The sequence below is a fragment of the Diabrotica undecimpunctata genome, chromosome 2 (assembly GCF_040954645.1).
Source record: "Diabrotica undecimpunctata isolate CICGRU chromosome 2, icDiaUnde3, whole genome shotgun sequence".
Lineage (NCBI taxonomy): Eukaryota > Metazoa > Arthropoda > Insecta > Coleoptera > Chrysomelidae > Diabrotica > Diabrotica undecimpunctata.
This window is the reverse complement of record NC_092804.1, coordinates 53,116,210-53,135,759: the sequence shown is the minus strand read 5'-3', so window position 1 is coordinate 53,135,759 and position 19,550 is coordinate 53,116,210. Positions and strand designations below refer to the sequence as shown.

The 19,550-nt window shown below is 31.3% G+C and overlaps 2 protein-coding genes across 2 annotated transcripts in view; one reads left to right on the top strand and one right to left on the bottom strand.

Moving 5' to 3' along the window:
* The window catches only part of su(f) (cleavage stimulation factor subunit su(f)), a 36,302-nt gene extending 21,360 nt beyond the window's left edge, over positions 1-14,942 (bottom strand). The window contains exons 1-5 of the mRNA XM_072522876.1: positions 14,763-14,942; positions 14,497-14,688; positions 14,310-14,342; positions 11,474-11,571; positions 805-1,033 (exon numbers count right to left, since the gene is read on the bottom strand). Coding sequence (XP_072378977.1) covers positions 805-1,033; positions 11,474-11,571; positions 14,310-14,342; positions 14,497-14,688; positions 14,763-14,792 — 582 coding nt within the window. The 5' untranslated portion in view covers positions 14,793-14,942. The remainder of the gene's footprint in view (positions 1-804; positions 1,034-11,473; positions 11,572-14,309; positions 14,343-14,496; positions 14,689-14,762) is intronic.
* Positions 14,943-15,045: 103 nt separating this feature from the next.
* Positions 15,046-19,550, top strand: part of Nct (Nicastrin) — a 34,268-nt gene continuing 29,763 nt past the window's right edge. The window contains exons 1-4 of the mRNA XM_072522877.1: positions 15,046-15,188; positions 15,245-15,343; positions 15,401-15,878; positions 18,827-19,107. Coding sequence (XP_072378978.1) covers positions 15,122-15,188; positions 15,245-15,343; positions 15,401-15,878; positions 18,827-19,107 — 925 coding nt within the window. The 5' untranslated portion in view covers positions 15,046-15,121. The remainder of the gene's footprint in view (positions 15,189-15,244; positions 15,344-15,400; positions 15,879-18,826; positions 19,108-19,550) is intronic.

Sequence of the window (19,550 nt, the reverse complement as noted above, 5' to 3'; positions counted from 1 at the left end):
CATCTGTTTCTTTTAGGACTATATTTAAATCATTCCATTGAATCCTATCCTTATCCCATGCGTGTTTACATATTTTTTTATATTAAAAATAGAGAATTTGATAGATCTCAAAAGATAGGACACTTGGATCAAAAGATATCGAATTTTTACTGTTGAGCTGATATAAATTTTATTGAACATTGATTTCGCCCACGTAACTGACATTCAAAATGGACGGTCGCTTCAAGCGTTGTTTCTGAGAGAACGGTTCATTCTACACAAAAAGTAATAATAAAAACTTTTGTTTAAAATTAACTCAGCTACATTTTTTATTTGAAACATTTTTCCTACGACTTACAGATTCTTAATAAATCGATTTTTTTGCGTTTTTACTCCCCTACGTGGGGGTTTTAGGTGGAAGCCCGGGTGTAAAAGTAGTAAACTCTTTTGCATCTTTTTTGGGATCCCAAAATTATTATAAGAAGTTTTCTTTCTAAATTTCTAAATTTGTCACATTCACTTCAATTGACTACCAGTATATATTTATGGTACTTAGCAGAATATATCTATGTATTTCTAGGAATTATGCTCTACATACTAAATTAAAAATTTGATAGTTTTTGTTAAAATAATGGAAAACCAGTTTTAGTCCATCATCGATATAGTCTTTTTGACTTTTCTGGAGGGATTAGACTTGAATCAGAATTTTAGTTATTTTACGCGAACCTTAACAAAAAAAAAATGTATCTGCCTTGCTTAAAACTCCTTTTACAAGTGTAGTATTCTCTAATGGTACGTACTATGCATCTTCTAACAAATTCTCACCTGTTCAAATGCAATGTAATCCTTCCAAAATGTTTCCATTCCCGTCATTGGTGTAATAATACCTCTTTGGTATACTTTTCTAATAGCCGAGATCTTCTGATTTTCTGCATAGGAACCAACGGCCTCAACCCCCTTTAAAAAGTTCACATAATCGTTCCAGACAGAATACGAATGAATATCCATACCAATTCTATCGAGGGCAAAATCATATGCTTGGGCCATTTTTTCCCTAAAATAACAATTATTATCGTACATGCATTAAAATTTCGGGGGAACAAGAGTAGCTAATTAGTATGCGAATATAAAAGTATAATTAAATAATCATGTAACTATAAGAGATGTATGAGAAATACATAATATCATTTAAAGTGTTCTTTAAATTATTGCTATAGTTTAACATGTGCTGCTACGTGTGGACAACGATTCCAATCGCCTCACGGAAACTGATTTGGTTAACTTAAATATTTGATCAAAATAATAATAATATAAAATTAATCCTGTGATGTTTAATCCTATAGATTATGTTTGCCTGTCCAGTCGTAAATTAAAAAAACTGTAATATAAAGAGAAAACCTGACGTGGGATTCTGATTCAGCACTTAAAGTTATTACGGCAAAAATTATCAAAACGGAAGTGCTCACTTTCGGATTTGATAAAATCGTCTAAAAACATGTCTTGGTTAACATCCAGTCATAAAAATTTTTAATAACGATGATAATTTTTTTTGACTTCCGGTTCATTTTTGATCTGTCCTCAACTGCTCGAGACTCACCTTTTTCTTTTACAGTGAAATCCTTACCCTGCAACAAACGATCGATTTGATTTCGATCCACAACTTTGCTTGAAAAAGAAAAGTCTCACAGAAAAATGATTTTCGCCCTTTACAATTAGTTTAACTTTCCGATAGGCTCGCGTATGTGGTGCATACGGATACCTACAGTTCCACCCTTGTATTTGTAAATTTGAGGTAGTGGCAACTCGTGCTTTTATCTATTTGTCTGTTTTAGTAATGCTAATCCGTTGTCAAATTTTGTCGTTTTAGGTCATGACCTTTTATGTAAGTTTTTATACTATTGTTGTTTCAAACGATATTTTTACGAGTATATTGTAAATTTAACTTGTTTTCACATGTTCAATACAATGATTACAAAAATGTACTTTTTTGGCAATAGTGCTATCAGAAAAAATTATTTTAAATTCGGTAATCCAGAATTACTTAGAAATATGATTATAGGTAGTGATTCGAGTGATAAAGAAAATTTTATAGACGACAGTGACATCGATAAAGTGGAGACAATCCAGAAATGTGAATGGGATTCTGAGTTAGAACAAAATGTGATAGAATCTGGCGACGAAGATAACATTTAAAACATTCAATATTAGCTTTATAAAAGCATTTAAGAGAAAAAAAGTTAAAGCAATTTATTCAATGAAAATGACATCAAACTCAATTATACCAATACAATTTACTCCAGTCGTCAGAGACGAAAATGCCACTGAACCTCTAAAAATCACAACAAGCTAAATTTTGCCGAGAATGTCAATTTTAGAATGCCAAAAAAGTTTACCACTTTTACCCCCGGGCTTCCCCCCAAACACTCCTCCTTGAGGGGTAAAAGCTCAAAAAAATCGATTTACCAGGTAGGAAAAAATATTTCAAATAAAAAATGTAGCTGAGATAATTTTCAACAAAAATGTTAATTAGCACTTTTTCTGTAGAATGAACCGTTCTCTCAGAAACAATACTTGAAACGATCGGCAATTTTTAAGGTCAGTTACGCGCGCAAAATCAACGTTCAATAAACATTGTATCAGCTCGACGGTAAAAATTCGATATCTTTTGATCCAAGTGTCCTATCGACAAAAATCAAGATGCGTTTTAAAGTTAAAGAGTGCAGCTTTTGTACAAAATTTTTGTATTTTATCACAAATAAACTAGTTTCTATGTGGCGCAATTTTTTCCAATTTTTATGATTCTCATGAGATCAATACAATTTATCCCTTTTATTAACCGACCACTGTGAAGTTTCGATAACCAGAGCCTAATTTTTAAAATCTATAACATTTTTTTTAGTTTTGATTTTTGGCAACAAATATGAGGCATTTGAAATATGCTTAAAAACGCCGAACTTAAACTTTCACATTACAAACGATCTAAAACATTTGAAACTGCTCTTTTTCATTTACATTAGTACATTTTTCAAAACTACCTACCTTCTGCTACAAATTGCACTCAAAACCATCTTCTTGGAGGCATTTTCCGTGACGTACGATCGTTTATAATGTAAAAGTTTAAATTTTGTCTTTTTTAGTCATATTTCAAATGCCTCATATTTGTGTCCATACCTCAAAATTCAAATTTGATGTTAAAGTTTTTGAAGATTGGTTTTTAAAAATAGAAATTTTACTACGACCGGTCAATTAAACTGATAAATTTTATTGATCTCACGAGAATTGTAAAAAGTGGCAAAAATCGCGCAACGTTGATTTATTGAACATATTTATAGAAACTCATTTCATTTTCGGCAAAATACAAAAATTGCACAAAAAGCTGCGCTCTTCACCTTTAAAAGGCATTTTGATTTTTGTCGATAACACACTCTGATCAAAAGATATCAAATTTTTACCGTCGACTTGATACACGTTTTATTTAACATTGATTTCGCGCGCGCAACTGATATTCAAAATCGCCGGTAGCTCCAAGCGCTGTTTCTGAGAGAATGGTTCATTCTACAGAAAAGTGCTAATTAACATTTTTGTTCAAAATTATCTCAGCAACATTTTTTATTTGAAACATCTTTTTCTATGGCATTCAGGTTCTTTGTAAATCGATATTTTTGAGTTTTTACCACTCTACGAGGGGGGTTTTAGAGGTAAGCCCCGGGATAACAGTAGTAAACTTTTTTGCATCTTTTTGGGGCCCCAAAATTAATATTCTCGGCAAAATTCAGCTTCTTTGTATGATTTTTAGGGGTCAAATGTCTGACGACTGGACTAATTAAATTTGAAATTTAACTTAAATGGAGTTCCTGAATAGGTATTTTATTACAACGGAAATATTGAGATTTTTACTTCTATAAAGATTTCTTGTATATACCAATATTTAGAATAGAATACCCTCTGTAGATTTAAATAAATATTATATATTAATGTTATTTTCAATTATTGCTTAAAATATTATAACTAAAGACGGAGATAAGCGCGACCGTTCTGGTAACTTTGATGGGCACGCCTATCGTAAGGCTAAATAAGTATAAAAGAAAATCTTTTTCTGAACACTTTTAAAACAGTAGAACAAACATCATACTCTGATCTATATTTTCTGAGGCTTTTTAAAACTATAACCTACCAGAAACGTCTAACGCAAAAATAAAATTTTTAAAGCAATTATATAGAGTACAAATAAATATAATATAATTATTATTTTTATTGGGAATAAGCCACAACTTAAGTTTAAAATAAGTTTATTTTTGACGTTTCAATTTTAAATTAAACAAATTTTGTTTTTTGTTACTTGGTGAAAAATTCTTCTGATAATTTAATTTTATCTGACTCATTCACATTGGCAATTCAGACATATATTATACATTTTAAAGTAGACGACTTTAAAATGATATTGCCAATATTGCAGTTGTATTCCTGGGACGACTTTATTGTAAGATAGTTCATTCGATTACATGAAATCAACTTTTAGGAAATTTCCGAAAAAAATTATAGCATGTGATTTGCCTACCACACCCAATCATGATAGTAAAACTATTTCACTAGTGATTACATTGAAAATAGTGAAAAAAAACCAGAAGCTTATAATACTATCCCGACATGGTAACTATTTGGTCTTATAGTGCCTGCAAAATCACTGCATTCATAACTTAGTTAATCAAACTCACATTTTTACAAACTGTTACGATAGATAATGACGTGTCATATGACTCAAAACGGTAAACATAGTTATTACTAATATCCTTTCTCATTCAAGTATTTTTCAGATCATATACCTGCCGGCCGAAATGTCTAGTCCCCTACGGTAAAAGACCTGTTTGGCTCCACGACGATCGGAGAAGTTCTGGAAGGTCAAATGTCCCTTCGAAAATAACTATATTTTATATATATAAACACGAAGGTTTTTGAAGGACAGTTAGTTTTTGAACATCGCGTCGCGTTTTAAAATGTAACGCACGTATTATAATAAATGTAAAGTGTAAAATAAAGACTTTAAATAAACTTTTAAGTGTTATAAGTTCAGAACCTTGAATAATAAATAAAAACAATAAATTACAATTAATAAAAACATAACAATACATTTAAGAATAGGAGAATTTGTACATACATTGATAAAAAGGTGCCAGTCAAAAATTGCCAGAAATAGTTTTAATTAAAGTAATGGTAATTCATTTCTGAAAAAAAGCCTTCATTTATTGTTTAAATAAAATCATCCACATCATAGCAATGAATGTAAAGAATTTAAAAAGCCATGAGGGCCGTTGTTCACTAGATCGCATCTGCTTTGCAGCCAGATGTAAACAGATATTTTGGTGAATTTCTACGCTCATTACGTATATGCATGTTTTGTATATCAAATTAAAGCTAATTGTTTTAATATGATAAGATACCTCTCTGTGAAAAAATGATCGCAAATTAAGATTGCTAGCTGTTAAAAACGCGAGGTATCAAAGATACAGTGAAAGAGAGCTAGTGCGCGGCGCCACTCGTTTGACAAGGATGGCAAGTGCCAGTTGTGTGAGTTTTCTCATGCTCTTCGTTCGATTCATTGCCGCAAAATAACAAACATTTTATAAAAACAAAAAACTTGCACCCTTGTCTTTTAGCTGCAGCAATAGCATTCTTTCGAGTGTACTTTTTAAGACAATGCACGATAATTGTTACATATTTCTGGTTTTTCAGGTATTCCAAAAATTCAGTACTTGCTTCAATTAACGTCTTCATAACTCGATTAACAGTAACAAATTCACTTTCAGTTAAAGGTTCACTACAAATAAAACAAAATTGTGACATTTTTTTAAAACTAGAAACAACACCAATTAGGTTGAAAAATATTTTAAATAAACACGTGTTTTCACTACGAAGTAACTTTTGAGACAATAATCGTATTTCGTTTATGAGGCCTCTGAAAAGAAAGCAGATATACGACCCTTGTGTGGAAAAACTAAGTATATGAAAGTGACAAATAATAAGCAAGTAGGAAAACCCGAATATCTAACGGTTAGAACATATACTTTCGAAGGAGTAAGAGTAGGTTGTCTAGGTTTACAAATCGACCAAAGTAATACAGTAACTGCAGCAATTAACAGACGTATATATCTAGCATGCGCTAAGATGTTGGCGATCATATATGATCGCCAACATCCGGAACGGATAGGCACTTTAAGAAGAAGATAGATCTAGCAAATGGAGTTATATGTAGATTAAAGCAACTTTTAACATCAAACATATTCACAAAAAAAAAAACGAAAATATTCATATACAGAACTCTCATCAAGCTCGTCCCCACTTACCCGTAAGAAACGTGGACAATGACAAAAAGCGATGAATAGCGTTTAGGTTGTTTTGAACGTAAAATTCTGACATATTTATAAACGCGTGCAGGAAAACGGATTATGGCATGGGCACTATAATTTTGAACTTTATCGCCTTTTTAGTGAACCTAGTATTGGTAAGTCTATCAAAATAAACAGGCTGCGTTGGCTGGGCCACTTGATGGAGAGATGGATAGAGAGAATGAACGAGATGGAGCCGGCGAAAAACATTTACAACCAAAGACCGAATAGTGACAAGATGAGGCAGAACCATAGCACGATTTAAGGACCGGGTATAAGACGATTTAGGAGTGTTTATGAGAGTACGAAATTGTAAAACCAAGGCGAAGGATAGACAGGAATGGATACTGATAAGATCCACTATGGGTTGTAAGCCAATGATGATGATAATAATACGAACCTTCCCACTCGCACAATTGAATAGCAGGCAGTTGTTGCTCAAGGTTACACTGGAGTATATATGTCAGAAGAGATCATAAAATCGGTCGGACGTTAGACGGGTAAAAACTTGTCTGCTTGGAAACTGTTCGGCAACGGATGAATGTGAACGCAGGCGGCACATTTCTATTAGAGAATATTTTTTATGACGGATTGCTCCGGTGACGGAACTGTGACGTGTCTGGACTGATGTGTTTGAATTGACCTTTAAGAGAAAAAATTTTTTTTATAGAAGATCTACAATTTTTATCTGATATTTTTATCATAAAACCTACCTTTTAGCAAAAAAGGCAAAAATCCCATATTTGCGACCTTTGACCTTAAACATTTTTTCCTACAGTTGTGGGGTTGACAAGTATTCTTCATATTTCATTTGTATAATTATAATCTTCCAAACATTGAGTGATACGGTTCGGTTCGAGTTCGGGGTCTCAATCTGCCTACTCCCCTCACTCGAGACGTACCAGTATCGTGTTCTATATTGCAAGAACTGTCTCTCGGCACTGAGGTTTCAATCTGCCTACTCCTCAGTGTCGAGTGACAGTAAAACACGATACTGGTACGTCTCGAGTGAGGGGAATAGGCAGATTGAGACCCCGAACTCGAACCGAACCGTATCACTCTTGATAATGGCTCCAAAATGGGCGCCGAAACGTCGAGTAATAAATTCTCAACGCGGTTCTTCCCGAGAACTAAGTAATTTTCATATAATATATATATATATATATATATATATACAGTAGACTCCCTCTATAACGAGAACTGAAATGACTAATTACCTCGTTATAAGCCGATCTCGTTATATCAGACAATAATAATACTGTGCATACATATGAATTTGTAGTTTTCTAAACCATTAACTTCATATAGTGAAGCCATTCGGAGCAATATAAGATGCTAATAAATATTGTTTGAATGGCGTTTTTGAAAAAAAGTTATTTACTTTTATGGTCAATGAAATATATTAAAACATAAAAGAGTTGTTTACTTTTATTATCAATGATATAGTTAAAACAAAAAATCTGTACTTATATTTTTTTCCCAACTACATAATGTATAAAGCGTATTTTCAAGGTTAACATAAACTATTGCTTCTGCAATTTTAAGAACTCTGTCATTTTTAACTGCTTTAAATGGTCCAGTATCATTCTATCATATATTTTCTAAAGATGTGAAACAGTTGTATTTATTCATTGTAAAGAAGTTTATTGCGGGCTGCAGTAAGTTTATTGAGGGGCTGTTTGAAAAGGTATTTATTTATGGCCACGACCGGACCAAAAACATAAAAAACACGTTTTTGGATCTTATTTTCTCTCGTTATAACCAAATTTGCATCGCTATAGACGGTTATAGTTCAATAGAAATTTCACGGGACATCTAATGTATCTCGTTATAAGCGAAACCTCGTAATAACCGTGTTCGTTATAGAGGGAGTATACTGTATACAGTATACTCCCTCTATAACGAACACATAAATAAATACCCTTTTTAACTGCCGCCCGCAATAAACTTCTTTACAATAAATAGAACTGTTTCACATCTTTAGAAAATAGGATAGCTTTAACGATACTGGACAATTTAAAGTAGTCAAAAATGACACGACTTCTTCCAATTATGTTTATGTTATCCTTGAAAATACGCTTTATACATTATGTAGTTAGAAAAAAATGTAAGTACAGATTTTTTGTTTAAACGTATATCAATGACAATAAAAGTAAATAACTTTTTTTCAAAAACACCATTTAAACAATATTTAACATCATATATTGCTCCGAATGTCTTCACTATAGGAAGTCAATGTTTTAGAAAACTACATATTTATATGTATGCTCAGTATTATTGTTGTCTGATATAACGAGATCGGCTTATAACGAGGAAATTAGTCTACCATTTCAGTTCTCGTTATAGAGGGAGTCTACTGTATATATATATATATATATATATATATATATATATATATATATATATATACAGGGTGGTCCTTAAGTAATTGTAAAAAAAGAAACTGTAGATTCTACACTTTGAAATATAACGATTTAAGCCAACTTGCTTTAATAAAATGTTGATATTAAGACAGATATAGGGTGTTTAAGTGGAAATTTAAAATTTTATTTTTCGTTATAACTTTCATATTTGTGAACATTTTGGTATAAAAATTTGCAACTGTGTGCTATTAGGTATGAGAAACTATAATTTAATGCAAACATTAATGTAGTTTATAGAGGGCGCCACATATGCTACCTATCTGGCATAAATTTGCGCTTAACTTTTTTGTTCTTTAAGTTAGCGCTATTTGGGTTAAAAATATTTAAGATACATTATTTTAACAAAAAAAAAGGTATACTTGTTATTAACTTAAAAACTCAACAGTTTTCACGATAATCGCATTTTACAAATCAGCTGCATAATTCTGATTTAACGCAATTACGAGGGTAACACAAATCCCTCAAGAAGTTGCTAACACAAGTTTAACTTTAGGTTTTCCACAAGGATCTGTCCTTGCACCATTAATTTTTAATATATATACTATTAATTTACACACCTCCATATCTAAAGCAACTATTATACAATATGCCGATGATTACATGAAATTGATAAGTACCTAACAACCAGTAGCATCTCAACTTCTGCATTAAATAGTATTCCATATAGTTTGTGTGGATAAATATATATGACCACTTAGATAATACCTAAGGTCCATTTTACAGCTTGCAATTATACCTGCAAGACGCAAGAAAGTTGCCTACAGGCATGCGCAGTATGTCGTCAGCTGATTATTTCCTGCAACTTCTTGCAATTGTGCGATAATCGGTTTGGTGCCATTTTCTCTGCAAGTTTTCATGCAAGTCTAGGGGAATTTGTAGGAAGTTTGATTTTTAATAGTCGTGTCATTTCGAAATTTACTGAATAGTGTTAAATCAATAGCAATAAGTAATTAAAAAAAAAACAAAAGTTTATAAGTTAGGTTAAAGGTAAAAATATCGACATTGCAAGCCGAGTTACGAGCTGTAAAATCGCACATAAAGACTTGCATGAAAGTTAGTCATGCAAGAAATTGCAGCAAGTTTTCTTGCGAGCTGTAAAGCGGTCTTAACATAGATTATAGTATATTTTACGCTTTTTCAAAAACCTGTACTCCATTTCCTTGCCAAAATATAGCTATGGCTATGCTAGCTTTGCGGTAAAGTTAGCCTAATATCTTCTTAACGGTTACAGTAATATAATTACTTGGCGTAAAACTTACAACAATAAATTAGCAATTAATTCCTTGTGGTTCAATTTTCTAGTTTCATCGATTTTGGCTGATATCTAAATTTTTCCAGGGATGAGTTTGCACTAGGGAGATGATGGGGTAGTTTTTGGGGATTGGTCAATGTACCAATTAACATTCATTATCTAGCAATAAAATATGCCACCAAGATGGGCCCTGTAACCATTTTCATTGGTGAGATATAGCTATGGCTAAGCTAGTTTTACCATAAACTTAGCATAGCCATTGTTTTTCGGAAACTGTTGCAGCAATATATTGTTTCTAGGTGTAAAACTTCGGCAATAAATTAGCAATCAATTCCTTGTGGTTCACGTTTTGGCCGATATCTCGGTTTTCTGGATGTGTGTTTTGACCTAGGGGATGATGGGGTAGTTTTTGGGGATTGGTTAATATACCAATTAATTAGAAATAAAATATGCCGCCAAGCTGGGTCTTGTACCTCTTTTTCTTGTCGAGATATAGCTATGGCTATGCTAGCTTTACCATGAAGTTAGCATAGCCACTGTTTTTCGGAAACAGTTGCAGCAATAACAGTTGCAGAGATCAAATGATAATGGATAGATATACACATACAAAAAACCAAGGGCAAAAAAATATAACCAAAATTAGAGCAGTGTAAAGGTTCATATACCTACGAGTCAAATAAAATACAGAGGAGCCGGAAAATAAAAATAGAATAATGAGGGACAATAAAGCCTATTTTTCGCAGAGTAAAATATTCTGTGAAAAATATTAAAAAATCTATAAAACCATCCTTATACCAAGAGTACGTTATGGAGTTAAGACATGGGTTATAAGAGACAATATGGTTATGAAGCAATCTTATTGTGGCATTTTTATGTTATTTACTATCGTTAATAGAAACTAACCACCCTTTAAATACAGCAGATAACAGACAATTAAAAGTTAAAACAGGTCTAAGAAAGATCTTTGGACCAACCAATAAAAATGGAACATGAAGATCCAGTTAGAACTATGACCTCTATCAACTGTTCAAAGAAACATATCTTACAATTGGCCTAACTTCGATGGATGGGTCATAGTCAGGTTACATTGACAAGAAAATGTAGGAAAGAAGATCAAAGAGAAGCCGTTAAAAAAAAAACAGGAGACATCACAGAAAATATAATGTGTCTGAATTCAGAGATAAGGTTTGAATGAACAGCAATTACAGGAGACCAAGGTCCAATTTGGGTTGTGCAGCCATTGGAAGAAGAGAAAAAAATCGCAAGAATGGGTTCATTTACAGTAAAATTTTAAATGTAATGTAGGTAAGATTGTTTTTAATTCCCATTTGCAAATTAATCTTTTTGGTAGGCTCTTAACAAACGCTATAAAAACTATAAGAAATTAATTAACAACTGGACAATGGCAAATAAATGGTAATTTAAAACATACTTACTTGTAGGTAGGAAGAGACGCCTTTGTTTCTTTCACATAGTTGAGATATAACTTCCACAATTCGATATTTAAAATCTTCATCAAACATCGTTGAAAAAGCTGTCGAAACATTTTAAAAAATCCAATATGTAAGATTAAATCCCATTTAAGTAAATTAATAAAATATTTGTTTAAGTGTAAACATTGACTATAGTTGAGAGAATATTTATTTAAATCAAAACTACACATTTTCTAAAATAACCTTTATTGTCCGTGTAGGGAAATGGGAAAGAAAACACATCATATTCGGCTCAACTTTAGTAAATGTTTTTTCATTTGAATATAAAAATCCATAAAAATGAGATTATTAAATAAAACACTTATTTTAAAGTGTTGTTCACCGAACTTATAAAAACTACAAATATATTTTGGGGTCTAGAATATTTTAAAAAGATAAAGCATAAAAAACTTATAAAATAGGTAAGGAAGGAAAGAAAAATTACCCTAAATACTAAATAGAAACACAAGATATTATGAATCTTAGCAAAACAAGTTGCCATATAGATTTAGATTATCACTGCTTCTAACTTACGCTCATATTGTATGAAAATAAACTTAATTCTTTGTTGTTGGAGATAGAGCCTTATATAATTGAATAAGAACTGTCTTAATGTTCATGCAATACTAAGTAAATCTGATTTTTTTATATGACATTGTTAATACAGGTCCATTAATAATTGGAATTCTGTAAGTCCAACATACTGCACTTCACAAGGTCCAAACACTGGTGAGAAGTGATCAGATGAACACATTTTTAGTCAATGGTTAGCAAACATGGCACCCATCAGTAGGATGACTTTTTCATATTCAATCCACACACCTTCACTTTACCATTAGTTAAAACCATTTCATGGACTTTTTTCACATTTTCCTGCTGTATAATTGCATTAGTATGCCATCCAGTATATCCAAAATTCAGTAAACCAAAATTTGACAGTATAGCCTCAAGAAGCATTGGTTTCACAACATTTATCCAGGTTTTCCTTTGTTGTCTTCACCATTTTCTTTATCAATTAATACTGTTTAATAACAGGTTGAAAATCGTTTTTCTCCTTTCTCCTACTCTAAATAACATGTACAGCTAAAATAGGTTAGACTTTCTTGCACTACAGTTTTTTGAGATCCCATTGCCCTAATAGGTGAAGGAGGTTACTTATAAAATCGGCAGATAAATATAAAATTTTCCAAAAATTCTCTACCAATGAGGATCAAATAGATTTGCACAAAATCCAAATAATTCTCTTGTAAGTACAACCAGAACACTTTCTTCATGAGATCTCTTTATATAATACCATAAATAAAATCAGCAGTGTATCTAAAGACAGCAGAAGAATATTTCATAATAAAAACAGCAAACAGAAGATAAGTGATGTGAAAGAACTGATCAGAAGATTAAATGAAAAAATTAATAAGAAATGTGAGGAAAACTTGTTCTTATCTCAAACATGTAAGATGGATTGAAGTATTATTTGTTCTTCTATTGGGAAACTGCATCAAATTAATAAGCACCAAATGTAAAACAATTAATAAACAAATCTTTATATTGACTAATAAAAAGAAATCAAACCAAGCAATTCAATATTATTCTAATATTACAATTTATATTAGAAAAACACACAAAAATAGAGATAAATTTATCTTTATATATGTTCAAATGTAAAAGTGTGTTAAAAATGATTATTTAATGTTATTTTTGTGACATTGAAATGTCACATACATACTTTTCCATAGTGAACAGTTATTAAAATTAAATAAACACAATTCAAGAAACTATGAAGGAGAGGCCCAGGCCGACGAAGAACATCCTGGCTCCGAAATCTCCTGGAATGGTATCAAGAGACCACAGCTAATTTATTTAGAGCTGCCGTAAACAAAGTTATTATTGCCAATATGATCGCCAACATTTGATAATCAGACAGGGTACTGAAAGAAGAAGATGATGGGAAAAGAAAATAGCAAAAAAGTATATTGGATATAAGTATAAGAAAAAGTAGAAAATTGATTGAAAACAACTAGCTTTGAACTTATGACCAAAAATTATGATGTAAGGAAAAAATGGAAAATAAAAAGAGAAAGGATGAGATGAGGGCAGTATGTTAGAAATAGTTCTCAAGTGAACTACTTAATGCACATTGAATAAATATTCAAGTTAATTCAGAAACTGCTATTTAAATACAAGTATAAACTTCTAGAACAATTTGAAGAAATACTGCAAGTATCCTAAAAAATATATTAAAATGGTCATAGTTTATACTGGATTCAGTTGCATGTTATAGTTTATAAATAAGATTTTATATTGAAAATACATTGCTTTGTGCACCGCAGCAGTTATTACAAACAACACATTATATTATCTACCAGAAAGAATTTACAAGAAATGAAATATACTATATGAACTATAATCTACTAGAGAGAGAGAGAGAGAGAGAGAGAGAGAGAGAGAGAGAGAGAGAGAGAGAGAGAGAGAGAGAGAGAAAATATTTAAAGACACATTAAAGTAAAAAAATGTAGGTGGCTTTGTGTGTTATCTGTATCACGTTTAAATTAAAGGAAATTTTAAATCAGAAAGTAAACTTTCATTCTGTCACATTACTTTTATAGATGCTTATTAACTTAAACCTTAACAAAACGAAAAGCAGTGCTACAGTTATCTTTAGTGACATGCAAAAATCTACCTCCTGATTTCTGAACACAGAGTTGTTGAAGAATAACTAAATCATTAATTGAAAACACTTTAATTTTATTAAAAAAAAGTGTGTAAACTTAACATTACTTGAATGTACCAAATGAGCCCATACCTTCTCAACTCTTTCAAAATTTCTTGCCTTCATCTGAAAATAAACAAAAATATATAAACATATAGTTAGACCTGTCCTGTTAGACAAACATAATATGTGAGTGAGTACTAGTGTAGTAAGACCGTACAATGTCTACGGAGATGAAATTGAAATTAATATCATTATACAAACAGAAAAATCCATATACCTCATGTTCAATGTATATCCTCCAATATCTGGAAGCACTTGGGAAAATCCCAATCAAATGTTCATAGAGGGCACGAACTTCCGAAATATGTTTAGTTTGGGCTTCTCTAAGAAGAATAGACCACGATTCTAAGTCGTAAGGATTCCTTTCAACTTGCTTTTGTGTCCTATGTAATTTATCATTACCCCAATCCTAAAAAATAAGATAATAAATGTGTAAAAAAGTTTTTACTTCGTTATGAAATATATGAACAGATCGTTACTTACAATGTGTAAACGTTCATCTGTGGTCATCATTTTATTAAATCTATCTACTGTATTTAAATAGAATCAAATCAATCCACTAATTTATCGGATTTAAAAGATAATAAATAATGCTATAATGCTAACGAATTACACGCTTCCCATTTTTCTTTTGATAAAATAGTCGTCTGTCATACTGTCATGTCATGTCAAAGTCAATGCTCAAAGCATAAAACCATCGAGTTGTATTTTCCTTACTTTCCCTCTTCTTTTTTCTGCTATAACTAAATGTAAATGGTAGAAGAAGGTAGAAGTAGATTGTGACATTGACAACAAATTAAGAGATGTATGTAAAGTGTAAATAAATAGTATAGTAGTGAATCATGAATAATACCAAAAGTTTTGTTTTATTTCTTAAATTATTAATTTTAGTTCAATTTATTACTAAGGGTAATAATTTAAAATTATCTTTGTATTTTAATTGAATTAATTTATAACTTTCGTAGGTTATGGAATTAGAACTAAGGATAAAATGTATGAAACAGTTGGGGGCACAAGTGCATGTTATAGAAGACTAAATGCCACCCATCAAACAGGATGCACATGTGAGTAAAATCAACAATATATACACAGCTTATTTCTTTGATAATATATTGTTTTAGCTAAATGGGGTGGTTCAAATGGAGTAATCCATTTTTGTGAAACTCATAAAGATTTAGAAGATATTATAGCTAACGGTACTTCACCTCCTTACATTCCAATTGTACCTCCTCAATTGTTTAATACTGAAAGTTTACAATTTATGATTAGTAGTAAAAAAATTGATGGGCTCATCATCCAACGGAATAATGATACTTTAGAATATTTTACTCATGAGTACCAGTGTCCAAATCCTAGTTCGAGTTTAGATGGTACCTGTAATAAAGAATCAGTTTGGAATCCACTTGGTACAGGTTTGATGTATGCTGATATACCATTTCCAATTTTTTACATAGAAAATCAATCTGACATAAACACTATAAGGAGTTGTTTTAAAAAATTCAATAACTACTCATTTAATGAACATATTGACAGATCTCTATGTGCATTAGAACTGAAAGCATTTATGTATGCAGCTACCAATACTCCCACATGCAGAAGGTAATTACTTTTTTTTTGTTGAATGGATTTTTAATATTGTTTTATTTCTTTTTGGTCTTAAGTCTTTTGATGTAAAATAATTTTTAAGCAACCTTTTAAGGCAAGTAGTCATTCATCAGCACTAATCAAATCCAGAACTAATAAAAAAAATCAAGAAGTGTAGGCTTCCTCAAACAGTGTTGTATAATGATACATTGTTTTGGGCTTACAAGGCTTACAGGCCTATGTTAGGTACAAATATGTTTCAAAACAAGAATTAGAAACTAGTTCTATACAACCTTCTTCTTCAAACATCACTTTTAAAATGTTTATCCAAATATCAGTAGACAACATTTTCACATTAGGGCATTTTTTTATAAATATTGAAAGGTGAGCATGCCATGCTACAAGATGAATCTCAAATAGACCATCTCTAATGAAAGCATTCACAGCTACACTAGGAACACATCTGATATAGCAATTAAAGATGTGTATACTTAAAAACTTGACACATTCTGAACTAAGTTCCTAATTAATGTAACTATTTTCGATAATATTAAACTTACAGGTCTTATAAATATGTCCTTTCTTTTTTACATTTAGAACAATGATATTTCTTAAATGTACAATTTCTGAATACATCTTTGTCTTAAGGCTGTTTTAGCAGTTCAAGCCAACTGCGATTTGAAATGGGCGTATCACTTACTTTTCTACACTGCTTACGCGAGACCATCTTTACTCAGTGCCGCCGGCCGACGGGTAGTTTAATGACAACAAATACATTATTCTCCATTCAAATTAGTTTTAACACGAACTAACTGACCGTACGTTCATGAGATTTGACGTCACGAAGGCGATAACGATGAAACTAAGCCCAATAATGAGTAACACGTTTCACTATTAGATTTCAGTATTTTTTAGCAATTTTCTTTAAAGTTGGAACACGCTTTTCTCGATTATTACTGGACACAGAAAGGTGAAACAAAAATCAACGATTACAGAAAAAAAAACTCTTTCGAGTGATGGGCGTAAAAAGTTTGGTTATAATAGAACGTTAAACAGTATATTCCAATTTTTCAACACAAGTTTCAAAAAAATAAAAAAAAGTAAAACCATCAGTTTAAAGGCAACATAATTTCGAATAACGTGTCCAAATTTCGAGACATTTTGTCAGTAAATAACAGAGAAAACACTGTCCCTAGGTTTTGATGCACCGATAAAACAGCCTTAACCTCATACAAAACAAAACAAAGCTTTTGTTTGCCTACCTTTTCCCTCTATTCCTTTACCTTTTTATAGACCCTAACTCCTTTTGGCCAACCAAAACTACCTTACTGCTTGAACTACTTTTTTAATAAGGCTTTTTTTGAGCTTTCCCCTTGTACTGGAAAACATAAAAAAATGCCTATAATCCTACTTCATCAAACATTGCAAACTTAGGCTAGTTAAAAACAGCTCTTTACTTGAAATGAAAAATTTATAAGTTTGAAGAAATAGAATAAGTAATGTGTTATTTTTTATTCTTAAGAAATTTATTTTTTTAATGTCTATAAAAATGTGTATAATAATATATGGGGGGATGCAGTTTTAACTATGGCTTATAAAATAAGAACACATTAATAACAAAATAACAAAAACTAAATGTTGATATTCTTTTTCTATCCCAAGATATCTTAAGAAATATGTAAGTAGTAGGGACTTGTCTTCTAACTTCAAGTAGGTTGGAAATTCTCAATAAAAATTAACAAATTAGAAGATTTAGAAAGGCCCAACATTGGTCTATCTGTAGTAATTTAAGATTTTATCATAATAATGATAAAATTACCACTAAGAGGAATTGGATTGTTTTTACATCAAATATTTTATAGAAAGAATATATGATATAATAAAACAAACTGATGAGAAAAGGAAACTGTGTCTTTTTCGTTTTGAATTGACTGTCCCACCACAATTAAAAAAAAAGTTATCTAGGTTGAGTTAAACAAGCATAAAGAATTATAAACATTTATAGGTTAAGATCATTCATAATTCTATTTTAGAATGTTTAAAACAATTTTTGGAATTGGAAGTGGTAGTTCTCTTGTGGTTGTGGTATACTGTAACCAGGTAGCTCACAAGTTTGATTACACACTTTAACCCCAGAAACAATAATATTCTCAGATCTTTAGTCTTATTTTAAGGACAATTTGGAGCCGTAACACGGACTTTAAATATTTACTCTCTTCTCCCATTTATCTTTGCCATCCTCAGTTGTCAACATGCCCCTAAAGAGTTGTGTCTCTCGAAAATACCCCTGAAAAGTATTACAATAAATATCACAAAGGACTGGAAAGATTGGTTTTTGGTAGTTTAGATACACCTTCTACTTGTCCTAGGTGAGAATATAGTCACAGCTATACTCTATGTGTTTACTAAAGAAGTACCAACAATAATTCTGATGACAAGTCATTCTCTTTATGGTATATAATGAAGTCAGTATTTTTGTTAAATTAATCACCAAACTGTCTCATAAAAAGCCTTCCATCACAACCTCCAGAAGTTAACCAAAAAAAACCTGCCACTATCTCAATAGCCTCTACCGCCTTGCCACATCAACCTTTACAAATCATTTCTCCCATTCCAATTGAATTAAGTTTCAAGAAGAGACTCCAATAACTCAACAACAAAGTTCTTCTCCTTTATCAAACACTTCCTCTACCTGATCTAATTAAAGAGTAAATTAACCAGGGTCATTGTCAGCAGATTTCAGTGGACAGAGGAACCATATGACCACTCTTAATTACTGATAATTTTTTATCCATTAAAACAATATGGTACATGCAAATGTTGGTAAATTCAAACCTGTTATGATCCTGAAATCCCTTTATCTGGCATGTTGTGCAGGGAACCTAATATATATGTGAAACTTATGACCTAGTTTCTTCTTGAAAATCTTAATAAAATTAATTTTTTGCATAAATTTTTTTTAGGCGTTCAGATTTAATCACAACTTTGAATCCCGTTAAATTTTGTGATCCATTAGGTGATAGTAATATTTGGGCTAGTTTGTATCCCCTAGCAGAAGGTCCCAAAAGAAATGAAACCAAAGCTATAAAGGACTATTCATTTATTGTTGTTGCTGCAAGATTTGATACCACTTCGTTGTTTGAAGATACTTCAGGAGCTAATAATCCTGTAACTAGTATTGTTACTCTACTTAGTTTAGCTAAGTTTTTAAATGATTCCTTAACATTGGATCATGTTGAAGCAGGTGAGAATAGCTTTTTTAATAAATTTCAGTAAATCAATAGAAAAGTTTCAACTCAGATCTTATTGATAAACTTTTAATATCAGATTTTGTTTACAAACATTGGAAATTAATTAAAATAGAAATTTTAGAATCTTTTAAAAAACGGTATCATTATTAATTCTTGTATTGAATATAGCATTAGTGGTATATTTAAAGATTAAAACTATAAAAAGTTAAAAATTAAAACCAGTTGGTATTAGGTACAACTTTTATCATTCCATACAAAACGTAATCAATGTTATACCCATATACTGCACATTAAAGATAGTATATTAAGAGAAACAAAATATTTAACCCCCGAGTGGTGACGTAAGAAATTTACACATTACTGGTGACCTCAGTCTGTTGGACTTATAGAGACATATCACTTAATATTTTCTTATAAACATATTTTTCAAACAATT